This window comes from Podarcis melisellensis (genome assembly GCF_964234715.1).
Source record: "Podarcis melisellensis genome assembly, chromosome: 16".
Taxonomy (NCBI): Eukaryota; Metazoa; Chordata; class Lepidosauria; order Squamata; family Lacertidae; genus Podarcis; species Podarcis melisellensis.
Window position 1 is genome coordinate 37138423 of NC_138533.1, and position 13596 is coordinate 37152018.

Genomic DNA, 13596 nt, shown 5'->3' on the forward strand with positions numbered 1-13596 from the left:
AGGAAAGCATGCAAGTCTTACATTACCTTGAAAAACTCGCCCTCTCTGCCACCTTCCAGAAGGTTGTAGAATGGGATCAAATCTTCACCCCCCAGAAAAGAAGCTGCTTCCAGAGCACTAGGAGGAGAGCAACAAAGACACGTCTGGAGGGAAGGGGTGAGTCAGGAGCCCCACACATCCCATTGCCCCTGCCACCTACTGCACTGAAAAACAGGTCCTTAAAATTAAAATTATCCTGTGCCATTCCAAAAAAGCCTAAAGGGTGCAATCCTATACCTGAGTTTTGCTGTATGAGGAGGAGCTTTGAGATATACCGGTACCATAAGCATGACGGACATGCCAGCAGAATACATCAAATATACAGGTGGAACCGCTGAAAGCGATGGGGACGAGCACCACCACGCTGAATCTTCTACCCCTTCAAGCCACACCCTGTTGGGGGCAGAATTCTGCACCAGCCCCAGAAATGGGCCCAATTTCCACCCCTTTTACAGTGGTACCTCGGGTTAAGAACTTAATTTGTTCTGGAGGTCCGTTCTTAACCTGAAACTGTTCTTAACCTGAAGCACCACTTTAGCTAATGGGGCCTCCTGCTGCCGTCGCGCCGCCAGAGCACAATTTCTGTTCTCATCCTGAAGCAAAGTTCTTAACCCGAGGTATTGTTTCTGGGTTAGTGGAGTCTGTAACCTGAAGCATCTGTAACCTGAGGTACCACTGTACTTTGTTGCCAGGCATTCAAAAGCTGAGTGGGACCATGCTGTTTTCTACCAGCTGGGGGAGCTTGAACTTGAAATCTTCTCATTTCTGACCACGTGACCAATGCAGTGATTGTTGCCTCTCCCAGTCTTCCCCTTGGCTGCTCGGCAAAAGAATCTTGCCACCCCTAGGTGGGACTTGAACCCTTGTTCCAGGAGAGCTGGGCCATGTGGGAGCTGTGGGAGTCCTCTCGCCTTCCTGGCACTTGATTTAGGGGGGCAGCTGCACACCCCCTGGGTGTACGATGTCACAGACATGTACGTGAAATCGCATAGAATGTGGAGAACATCATCCAGACCTCTGGAAATCCACAAAAATCTGCCAAACTCCACCATAATCGCTCCCTCCAAACCTCATTTCACAAACTCCAACTTTCCACATGTCTCAGAGGTTGGTGCAAAGCCGCAATAGGATTATAGTTACAAAGGCTCCTGGGATTGCTAGGTCTTTTCCCACGGTTTTTGCAGTCCCCCCCCCCTCTTTCTGGACCGTTTTTGCCCTTTTCGCACCTTTTCACAATTTAAATCAATTTATTTATTAATTTCCCAGCACCACACATAGAAGGAGGTTGCACGCAAGTTGAACGCATGTATGTGGGGAGACATCTGTACACACGTATATATGATCTATTAAAAACATACTGACAATCACAACAAAAAGAGAAGCTTCTGATTGCTTGCTACAGGTGGTATTTCCAAGGAGGCTGGGGGCATATGATAGTTTTGTGCTGATTTTGTATTTTCCAGCTGTGTGCTTCCCTCCTCCCCTTCTGGTCTGAGCACATGAAATAGCAATCCCGCACCATCCATAAGACACAATAAAATAAATATATAAAAGAGTCCACATGGCTCACTCTAGGCATTGCACACACACACAAACACCTCACACAGAAATAATGAAGCCCCTCAATTCCCGCAGTTCAATTTAATTTAATTTAATCCTTCAGCCTCCAAGCCAATCTCTGCAGGAGCCAAGGCAAGAATCCAGTTCGCGCTGCCTTCTTTGCATCTCAGCATCTCACTGGAGACACAAAACTAATGAAAAGGTGATGACTGAACCGGGGTGGAGCCTGGGCTGCTTGAAGAGTGCTTCTCCCCCCCCCCCACCTGATGAGGAGTTCTGTGAAACTAAAATCCTTGCATATCCCAGCATGGTTGAATATAGCAGGGACGGAGGAGGTTTTCCAGTCCAAGGGCCACATCCCCTTCTGAACAACCTCCAGGGGGCCAGATGCAGAAGAGGGTGAAGCAGTGAATGTGGGTTTTACCTTAGTACAGTAGTCTGGTTCCTACACAAACACACGTCTCTCTCTACCCTGCATCCAGACAAGTGAGAGCATGACCAGAGTTCAAGGAGGCATATTCTGGTCAGCCTGAACTCACTTGTCCTGGTTCTCACTCTTCCCTTCAGGAAACCCAAAAGCTTCATTCAATAAATCAGCACATGGTCTCAGCATTAGCTCAAGTTAGACAAAAAAAACACACCATTGCAATTACAAAGTGTAAATTGCAGCAAGGCTTACAAATTATTTTTGCGTGGTTGTTTGCAAGCCTTGCTGAAGTTCTACACTTCGTAATTGCAATGGTACTTTGCCCTGCTTTATTGTAAATTTATTCTCCTTATCAATATGTTGTTGTTGTTCCAGTCCTGCTCAGGCTTAACTAACAGCCATGCTTAACCATGGTTTGGTTAGTGCCCCATCCCAGACACTTGCCAAGCTGGAAAACCTTTGCCCACCTGTGTGAAGGTCTGTGGCTTGTTGAACAAACTACAGTGGTACCTCAGGTTAAGTACTTAATTCATTACGGAGGTCCGTACTTAACCTGAAACTGTTCTTAACCTGAAGCATCACTTTAGCTAATGGGGCCTCCTGCTGCTGCCGCGCTGCCGGAGCACGATTTCTGTTCTCATCCTGAAGCAAAGTTCTTAACCTGAAGCACTATTTCTGGGTTAGCGGAGTCTGTAACCTGAAGCGTATGTAACCTGAGGTACCAGTGTATAGTTAAAACAAACCACGGCTTGGTGTCATGCATGCACAGAGTGATTTCCAATATTTCCTCTTGCTTCAACCTCAAAGAGCAGCATAAATTTTGATCCATGCGCCTGAACCCTGGATGTGGCTGTGCCTTCTGCGATCAAAACGCTTGATGCTTCTCTATATAATTAAGTTAAACTTGGACATTAAATATTGCAGACACACAGAAGATGCCAAAGGCAGCAGTAAACCACTAATTAGCTCATAAAGCTCCTTCCTCCATAAACAAACTACAAAGCCGTTCAAAACTGCCTGGACTCCAGCCAACAATTACAAAGAAGGATCATTTATATTCTAGTGCCTTCGTTTAAATCTTGCTCAGGCTGGACCTCCAACCGATTAAGTCACATAGACAAAGAGTGTGCATGTATGCACCTGCATGGAGAAAATATTACTAGTACAGCTGTCCCACTGCAATTGTGTTTTTCCCCTGCTTACTCTGATGCTAGTTAGCCAGATGCCCTATAGCAGGGGGCAGAGAGGGAACCTGTGGCCCTCCAGATCTTGCGGGACTTCAGTTCCCATGACCTCTGGTGACTGGCCATGTTGACCGTGGGCTGAGGGGAGTTGGAATCCAACCACCTATTGGGAGCCACAAGTTCCCCACCTCTACCCGACACCCATGGCCCCACAGCTGACGGCCAGGAATGTCCTGGGGAGCATTTTTACCCCACTCCCACGCCAAGTGACAAGCATTTGAACACCTCCTACAAAAAACACACCCCAGAATGCCTGGGCATAGCACATACAACCTGCTGAAAATATCCTACAATTCCCGCAGTGCTTTCAGTTACCACCTATCCATAGCTAGGGGGCGGGTCGTCCTGGGCGGCACTGAGCCCAAACTGCCGTGTCACACCTGGGTGCTCTCCAGCAGGAAGGTGCCTGGGAGGAATGTGGCAACTCGGGCCCCCTGCAGGCCCAGCGGTGCCCCAAAAAGGGGCTTGCTATGCCACTGGGGCCCATGTTCTCTAATAGCAACTCTCCAAAATCTCAGCCGGATAAGCATCCTTCCTAGCCCTGCTACTTGAGATCCATTTAAGTGGCAACTGGACTGGCAAGGGAATCCGACTTCAGTTCTGGCAACGGGAGGGTGTCCCCTGTGCTGAAGGACAGCAGGTTCATGATGTGGGGGCAGGACAGGCCATACACAGCTTTGTCCTCCAGCAGGCGGGTACAGGAGTAGAGGCTCAGGAAGGAAACAGCAAGGGGGCTGCCCCCACGGCCTGAGGCAGCCACCTCACTTTGCCTAATGGTAGGGTTATTGTTTTGTTGTTTAGTTTTAGTTATTTACCTGTGTTTTTATCTTGTATTTTATTCTGTGAACTGCCCTGAGGAGATCTTATGATGAAGGGCAGTATATACATTTAATAAACAAACAAACAAACAAACAAGTAAATAGGGCCAGCCCTGCATCCCAGCCAGTTTGGGATAATGCCTTTTACCCACACTAAAGAGCACTCTCAGGTGGGGGGCAATTCAATTTCATTTCCATTTCTCCCAGTTTCTCATTTTTCAAATATAAGTTCAGTTCTCCACATTTCCACATCAGTGTGCATTAAAATAATTTTTAAAGTCCTCATCAGCATTTCTTGTGGATTTCTTCTAATAAACACACTTAGGCTAAGCACTTCCCTCTAACTGAAATTAATATATGTATTTTAATTAAGACATGTATTTGAATGCACACTTTCCCCTTGTGTTTACATTTTTGTGCACATTACTTGGCTGTAGAACTGCAATGCAAAATTTGGAGAAGTGAAAATTTCTATGGATGGTTGTGCTTCGATAAGTGTGAATTAGTTTAGTCCCCCTTTAAATGTAAATCGGACTGAATTGCTTCCCTCCTCCCAGCCCCTCAGTGGTTTGCTCTGCAAGTCAACCTTGCTGGACATCCCAGCATTGATCAGGGGAAGTGAAAACTCAGCTGCGACTTACACTAAATTAATGTCCCACTTCATCACAGTTAAGTCGTTACCCCCCGTCGTGAAGAGGTAACACCCGTCGTAGGAGCACTCCAAGTTGGTGACGCCTGAAGGGTGGCAAATGAAAGCCGAGGACTTGTGCGGGTTCCCGTCTATGGGCAGTATCTGCAGGCCAACCTAGGGAAGAATCCAGAAAACCTGATGTGACTCTCCCCAAAGACTCACCTAGTCCGCCTCCCCACTCCACAGCCTAGAGTGTACACCATGGGGAGCCCACCAGGTGATGCCAGACTACAGCTCCCATCACCCTTGGCCACTGGCTGGGCTGGCTGAGGCTGATGGGAGTTGGAGTCCAACATGGAGAAATAGCTCAGTTGGTTAGAACATGGTGCTGAGAATGCCAAGGTTGCAAGTTCGATCCCCGTATGGGACAGCTGCATATTCCTGAAATGCAGGGGGTGGACTAGATGTTCTTCAGGGTCCCTTCCAACAATTCTAGAATTCAGTTCTATGTATGGAACGCCAGGGATTCCTCCATTCTTGGTGTTAAGGCCAAGGAATTCTCCACTGGTGTTCCCACCATAGCAGGTAAGTTGAGCAAGAAGACCTCTTTGTGGAATTTAGAGGCCTACCAAGGGCAGCCGAAGATTGCCACATCTCTTTGGCCATCTGTCAGCAGTTCAGGAACTGAGGGGACAGTTGGAGTTGTGCAACAGGCCAACAAAAACCAGCAGACTTGGGTATTCCCTGCCATACTGGCTTTGAAAAAGGAGCAGACTGGGTTGGGGGAACCTGGGATGTCACAACAATGTGCCTCAAAGCATATGACTTTGACAACAATATACGGACAAAAGTAAGTAGTTTACGATAAAGACAAAAGATCACGGCAATGTTCCTTGCACAGTGGTACTTCAGGTTAAGTACTTAACTCGTTCCGGAGGTCCGTTCTTAACCTGAAACTGTTCTTAACCTGAAGCACCACTTTAGCTAATGGGGCCTCCTGCTGCCACCGCGCCGCCAGAGCACGATTTCTGTTCTCATCCTGAAGCAAAGTTATTAACCTGAGGTACTATTTCTGGGTTAGCGGAGTCTGTAACCTGAAGCGTACGTAACCTGAAGCGTATGTAACCCGAGGTACCACTGTAGCACTTTTTGTGATTGTTCTGTACAACTGTGCCTGTGCCTATGATTATGTACAATAATGTGCTCAACACCCCACGGCTGTTCCTGACCCATCGCCAGTGTCGCTTGCAAGCCTCCCTAATGTTTGAGGAGGGCAGAGGTTGAACTGGGAGCCTATCCCAGGCCTCGAAGGGACTCAGGATGGGGCTGGTTCAAAGACCTTCACCTGCCTTGTCTTTTGTAATGTAGGCCAAGTACCGTCTCTGAGGATCATGTCCCTCTGCGAGTGGAAGCACCAGAATCTTCTCCAGGGGGGAGCCGTAGGCTGGTCCCACAACAGTCTTCCTAAAATAAACAAAGCAACAACAGGAGCTCTTGAGCACCTGACCTTTAACAAATTAATCCAGGGATCACATCTAAGGATAGTGAAGGATAGCCGGCATTCCACCTTCTCTCCGCCCCCACAAAAACATATATTTGCCATTGCCCCAGGTATATTAAAATCCTGTATCGTGGGCATCTAATAAATCATTGCCACCCCTTCACTCCCCACAGACTAGTTTCTCTCGAGTAACTCCTGCGCTACCCAATCTATTAAATATACATTAATATATGCATATCCGGGTATAGAATGCATTGTTTTTGGAGATAGGTCAAATTAACTCATAACTTAATAAATATAAGCTACCGCTCCATTTCAGAAGAAAAGGGTAAACAAAGCCTAGTATCCTGCTTTTCATTCCTTGCACTAAAGTGCCTCCATGAAAAAGGAACCACATGCTCTGAACTTTCCTCCCTAATGATAACAATGGGCTCCTACTTATTAATCAACTGAAATGTCAGTTGATTAATCTACAAATTAAAGCTTACAGTCCTAGTTACAGTATCTTCCCATAGACCTCCTAATGGAGGAAGGAGTTTCAGCACTGCGAAAGGAACCTGTGGTCAGGGATGATGGGAGCTGGAGTACAACAACATCTGACAGACCTCAGGTTCTTCAGACTTTGTCTAGGGGATAAGGTACCAGGGTCCACAGGGAAGCTAGTCGTCAGCAAGCTGCGTGACCAGGAAGGAAAGGGTTGTGTTTCAGAAGCAGCTATGAAGGGTCAGATGGACCAGAGATAAGATATTGTAGCTCAGGCGAGGGAGAAGGTCAAGCTCAAGAAGACTGCAACTGAGCAGGTGGCAGGGCTGACACTGCAGCTGGGGTGGGGCCATTGCCGCACAGAGCTCAATCGGCTTTGTGAAACAGTGCGTTGGTGGGAGTGCAGGTGGCGAGATGGTCTGGACCCTGGGTGTCTGGAGTTGCACTTGGAAAGACACACAAATACAGCACTTACAGGGAGATAGGAGTGGGATAATTGCAGGAGACACGGAAGAGATTTACCAGGTTACCTGCACAATCTTGTGGTTACATTATACATTTTCATTTTGTACTGATCGTTGGCAGTGAGGAAAAAATATTCTGTGGTGAGAGGTGGGTACCAGGTGATGCACTTGGGGACGGCATGTTGTTCGATGCGGTCCCTTCGGATGACAACCAGCTCATCCTTGACACTCTTCTCCAGGTCATATTCCACCTGGAAACAAGGTAACAGAGACCCAGTGATGGGGTGTGTGTGTCCAAACATCTGTGTCCATCACTTGGTTTCCCTGAAGCTGAATGTGTGAAAGTGACTCTACTAGGGGTGTGGAGGAACTGTGTTTGAACTAGGGACGTGAGAGAAATTCGATCCAGTTAACGTTTAAAGGTGAATCTAGCAAATTTACATTTTTTTAAACTGCAACAGAACCCTCCTTCAAAATTTGCACTTTTCTGGATTTCATAATGCAGTTCTCCAGCCAAGTAATGTGTATAGAAATGCACGCGCCAAAGTAAACCATGCAAAAAATGCACAGATTAGTGAAACTAACAAACCATGATGCAGCCTTAGGAGGGAAATGTCATGGATTTGTTGGACAAAGAGGAATGGTGGGAGGAGCGAATTGGGGAACCCCCAAGGGAATCTCCAGGAAAAGATGGCTCAGAGCCTGGGGACTGGTGGTGGGACGACGATTGGTGGTCAGAGGGAGAAGACTGGGAGGAGGTGGTGTCGAAAACTGAGGAGGTACTGTAACTGGGCTTAGTGAGCTGGGAGAGTCTGTGGCAGAGAGAAGTCCAGAATCAGAGGTAGAAGCTGAAGCAGGGGAGGAGGGAGGCCATGAGGCAGAGATGAGTTGGGCTGGTGAAGAGTCACAATATCTTCCCCTCCTGCTGCAACAAGCTCCCCTCTCACTTTGTCTCCCAGAACCAGAAGAGGCATGAAAAGGACAGATGAGAGACTGGCGACACACAGACACAGTGATGGAATCTACACACATATAAAAAACGTTCTGAAAATGCTTTTTTAAAAAAAGTATATTGAGTTTTCCATAAGGCTCACCATCGTCATCTAGTATCACATTGTATATTGCACTTAAAACACACTTAAAAGGTTTTATTTGCAGCTGTATGGTTGCTTGGGGGAAAGCCCACGAGAGGAAGAGACTAAGGCAGCTACAGGGAGGCAGGGACCTTTAGTCTCAGCAATTGCTTCATGGGGGCAAGAGCTACCAGAGATACGCTGCTGTGCTCATTAGGCCTGACAGTCCTGCGCAGATCCTGTTTCTGTTAATAAAAAGTTAACTCCCAACTTGCATGGTGTGGTTTACTGCTGGCTTGCTCCTGACAGGAAATGATGCTTTGCAGAAAGGTATGTGTCAGGGAACTGCCATCAGAGCCAGAGGGAGAGGGAAGTCTCCAGAGGGGTTCCAGAGAGCGTCCCGGGAGGGAGAGAAGCAGCCCATCTTCTGGGGAAGGAATTCAGCATAGCACCAGTGGAGAAGGGGGGCAGATGGGGGAATCGGCGAGGTGGCTCCATGACTCCTCGCCGGAGACCAGTGGGGAGAGCACGGGTCCTCCGCTGCCCACACCCTCCCTGCGCAGAAGGGTTCTGTGCAGGGAGAGTAGGCGGCGACTAAGCGTCAAAGAGCTTCTTTGCTGGAAGAAGTTCAAGAAACGCCCACTGATGGATTCTGCCAGCGATTGAGACAGCCACGGGTGAGTGGCTGTCCGGACAGAAAGGGTTCACCCAGGTAACCCAGCCAGGTGTGGCGTCGATTTACGCATGAGCAACCCCTAGAACCACTACAGTATGTATTACGAAAAATGCATACAGTGATACCTCGGGTAAGTACTTAATTTGTTCCAGAGGTCCGTTTTTAACCTGAAACTGTTCTTAACCTGAAGCACCAATTTAGCTAATGGGGCCTCTTGCTGCTGCCACGCCGCCAGAGCACGATTTCTGTTCTCATCCTGAAGCAAAGTTCTTAACCCGAGGTACTATTTCTGGGTTAGCGGAGTCTGTAACCTCAAGCGTATGTAACCTGAAGCATATGTAACCCGAGGTACCACTGTACTAAAATGCGTGCATTAGGAGAAATGCTGATGCATTCAACCGAATGTGTGGTGGAATGAGCTTGGTATTCTACCCTTGCTGAACCTCCACAGGGCTGAAGCTGAAGAGTGGAGGCCAGTCATGGCCTTTGGGCAACCTGACTTGCACCGCTGGCTTGACCTCCCAAGTCCCTGGTTCCCAGCCTCCAATGGCTCCGCTCTGAAACCTCTCCAGGCTGCCACATCTCTATGCACCTATGCAGCATGACCAGAAACTGTCCTGCTCACAGCACCTACCAAGAGTCGATCTTCGCCAAGAGTTAAGAGCCAAGGCTCATCACTGTCCAAGTGGACCCCAAAGAGAATGGTGCGAATGGGCTTGTAATGGGAGTGCAAGGCTGCCAGGCGGTCCCAGACTTTCTTCCCCTCAACCATGGTTTGTTTGTAAAGGTTCAATGAAATGTTTTCATCCTGAAAGACAATTAAAGAAAAGCCCCACTTTGTATCAATGAATCGTTTCCTTTCGTTTTTCCTTTGCCACAGAGGCACAGCTGTTTAGAGCAAGGGTCAGTAAACTTTTTAAGCAGGGGGCCAGTCCACTGTCCCTCAGACCTTGTAGGGGGCCAGGCTATATTTTAGACAAAAAAATGAACAAATTCCTATGCCCCACAAATAACCCAGAGATGCATTTTAAATAAAAGCACACATTCTACTCATGTAAAAACACACTGATTCCCGGACTGTCCACGGGCTGGATTTAGAAGGCGATTGGGCTGGATCCGGCCCCCAGGCCTTAGTTTGCCTACCCATGGTTTAGAGCATTGGATTTTGATAGCTGCGCTATACTGAGTCACATCACTGCTCCGTGTAGCTCAGTACTGCCTACATGGACTGGCAGTGGCACTTCAGGCAGGGGTCTCTCCCAGCCCTATCTGGAGATGCCATCGGGGTTTGAACCCAGGACCTGTGGCAACGGCAGGCAAGGCTGGTGCTCTGCCCCTGGGCTTCCAGCATGGAGAGATCTGGCTTCACAGCCCTTCTTGGCCGTGAAAGCTCATTGCAGTCACTATCTGCCTGTTGCAAGGTTGTTAGGAATATAAAATGGGGGCAAGGGCAGGGTGAGAGAGCCACGGACGCTGCTCTGAACTTCTCGGGGAAAGGGCCGGATTGTATTTGCAGTAAAACATTGATTCCATTTTCCCTCAGACTGCTTCTGTGTTGTGGGGAGATACAAGCAATGCTTCTGTAGGAGTAAAGCGCTACATGACTTACACGACAAGGGGAAGGAATACTCACAGCAGTCGCAAGATACTGGGAGTCAGGAGAGAAGCTCATGACGGTGATGGGAGTGCTGGAATATCGGAAAGGCTCTGGACAGTCGTTTTCCAAAGATATAGAATCCAAAATGTAAACACTTCCATCAATGAATCCGGCTGCCAATAATGAACCTAAAAAGTGCATGGGAGAAATAGTTGTTCCGCAAACTTCTCATCCCAGCAAGATTGGATGATCTAAGGCAGCCAACCCCAGCCTGGCTCACTCCAGATGTTTTGGACAACCACTGGTTAAGATGACGGGAGCTGCAGCACAAAACCTCTGGAGGGAACCAAGTATAAGGCAACATCTTTTTCTACTGGTGAGAGGGTGGTTCCTCACAACTGGGGGGGGGGAGAGAATTAAAATGTTGGTTCCTTGTGGCAACTAATATACAGTAATGCTATATTGGCATGGACAAGATCTTTCCGTAGGGCTATCTTAGACATTATTGCCGTCCAGCCATTTTAATTAAAAACTGCCCGATTGTGACTTCTGACTCTTATTTGTATTCTGTTCAAGAGATAGAGCCATCACCAATGAACCAACTCTTCATCCCACCACAGGGAACAGATAACTCAAAGGGCAATTCCTCAGCTATGCTGAACAGGTAGCCTATAGAAGGAGATTCCACAAGGAAGAAGCGTCTGATTAAAGGCACAGTAGCTCCCGAAAGCTCAGTAGTTTGGCACTGCAAGTGCACTTATTTTTATATCATTTATTAATTATTATTATTATTATTATTATTACAGTATTATTATTAGTCAATACCTGCAAATCAGGTTTGAAAAATTATGGGAGGGCAACACAAAGAATGCTAGAAAGCAGCTAGCTGGAAATAGTGTTTCCTTTAAAATGTGAATTAAAAGGATTACAATTCCAAAGAAAACCCTGCTGGTGCAGAAGCAATAAGAACAAACAAAAACCACTGTTAATGGCCAGCAATGGGGCCTCTTATTTGGAATCTTCCTTAGAAAGAGTCAATCTGATTTTGAGGATCCATAATGACAGAACTAGCATTGCTTAAAATGTATGCGTGTCAAGAATTATTGCAAAGACATCAACAGACTCAAACTCTCCCTTCAAAAGAAATGAACCCTGCACCCCCACCCTGCCAAAAATCTCCCCCTTCCCCAGACTTCCTTTTGCAGGGGCGAAACTAGGCTTTCTTTCACGCAGGTTAAAGACCCAGTTTGGCACACCCACACCCAGGCATTTCCATGCACAAACACAGGCTTGGAGCCTCAATGGCACCCCTCTGGAGGCTTCACACGGGGCAAAAAGCCTGGCTAGCCTTCCCCCACCCCCTGTAGCTACAGCTCTGCCTTTTGCAAAGGAAGGAGTATGGATCAATACCACTGGAGTCATAGCAGAGGCTCTGGATGCTTTCACCCTTAAAGATTCGGCTAATGAGGTATTTATTGATCTTGTAGTTCCACACTTTCAGGAGCCCGCAGAAACTCCCCTTGGCCATGAGAGGTTTGCTCGGGTGGCAGCAGACGGCACGGACGGCCTCCTTGGGCTCCTCTAGGCACTTGCTGACTTTCGTCCCTTCTGTCTTGACGTGGATCACCAACGCATCCGCCGTGGAAATAATAAAATTCCTGCACCGTGAAAAAGAAACAGAATTTTGATTCATACTCCAGAGCAGGCATAGGCAAACTCTGCTCTCCAGATGTTTTTGGCCTACAACTTCCATGATCCCTAGCTAGCAGGACCAGTGGTCAGGGATGATGAGGATTGTAGTCTCAAAGCATCTGGAGGGCCGAGTTTTCCTATGCCTGCTCCAGAGTAACATGCTGAGACAGTGAATATGATATTTACTGGATGCCTACCATTGATCTCAGTTTTTCCATACGGTTTGTTATATAACTTACCTCTTTGTGACCGATATATACACAGAAAATGAATGCGAAGCTGCACAGACGGCCTTAAGTGGTGGCAGCTTTTGGGACAACATCACCATGAGTAGAAAATATCCCTGCAGGGTGGGACCAAACCCGATTCTCTTCAGTTCTCACCTGACAACAAAGGGAAGCCCTGCTAAAGTGCAAGAAGTGGGGAAATTGGTGGTGTCCTCAGGACACATAGGTTTCTTGGAGAAGGATATGGATCGGATGCGTCCCAGTTTAAACTGGCTGTACCAGTGAAGAAGCTGCAGGTCTCCATCATAGAATTTCACATGGCCTTTGACATCACAGGTCACAAAATTCCTGAAAGGAAAATCAATTTTTCGTCGTGATATGGGATCACATTGGCCACAAAGAATAATATTAAAACCTAAAATAGGTAATATACTATTGCTCTGGACTTGCCTCTTAAAAGAAAAACCTAGCTACAGGTTTTGCTTCCTGGGGCAAAGGACAAGGTGAGGGGAGTGTCTCAGGTGGCAGGATCCACAGGTTAGCAGGTTCTGATGTAGATCTTTACCAGCCCCCTTGTCACTGATGTAGATCTTCATTCATTCCCTCTTCCCTGGCAGGAAGGGGGGCACCATTTTGTGGTTCACCCCAGGTGCCACAATGCCTTGGCACCCATTCTCTGTACCCAAGTCAGCGAGACTGCAGCTGAATGTCCAATGGGGAGCAATGGGGAGCATCTCTGCCATACCTGAGTGAAGCACACCAGCTCAGAGGGGGCAGAACAAGGCGCAAGACACACACAGCTCTGCTCCACACCTGCTGCCTGCAGTGGACACTTCAATCTGTCCTGCTGGGCAAACATAATGTGAATGGCTTCTACCGGCAGCTAAGGGCCACAAAATAGGGAGCACAGGACATTATTATTATCAGGACCAATGTCCGTCATCAGAAAGAGCTCTACCTCAACCGAGCATTGAAAGTAGATAGGAAAAGCCATAGCTCAGTGGTAGAGCAGCTATATTCAGATGGTCCCAGCTTCAATCCCCAGTGGCGATGTCCCCTGCCCAAAACCCTAGAGAGCTGCTGCCAGTCTGTGTAGACAATATTGGGCTAGGTGGACTAATAATCTGGCTCAGCATAAAGCAGTTTTCTATATTCTATTATACT

The 13596-nt window shown here is 47.6% G+C and overlaps 1 protein-coding gene across 1 annotated transcript in view; it reads right to left on the minus strand.

Moving 5' to 3' along the window:
* Positions 1 to 13596, minus strand: part of CFAP251 (cilia and flagella associated protein 251) — a 36914-nt gene that overhangs the window by 7821 nt on the left and 15497 nt on the right. Inside the window, exons 11-18 of the mRNA XM_081893254.1 lie at positions 12589 to 12780; positions 11924 to 12171; positions 10550 to 10701; positions 9551 to 9724; positions 7234 to 7418; positions 6069 to 6183; positions 4730 to 4893; positions 27 to 117 (exon numbers count right to left, since the gene is read on the minus strand). Coding sequence (XP_081749380.1) covers positions 27 to 117; positions 4730 to 4893; positions 6069 to 6183; positions 7234 to 7418; positions 9551 to 9724; positions 10550 to 10701; positions 11924 to 12171; positions 12589 to 12780 — 1321 coding nt within the window. The remainder of the gene's footprint in view (positions 1 to 26; positions 118 to 4729; positions 4894 to 6068; positions 6184 to 7233; positions 7419 to 9550; positions 9725 to 10549; positions 10702 to 11923; positions 12172 to 12588; positions 12781 to 13596) is intronic.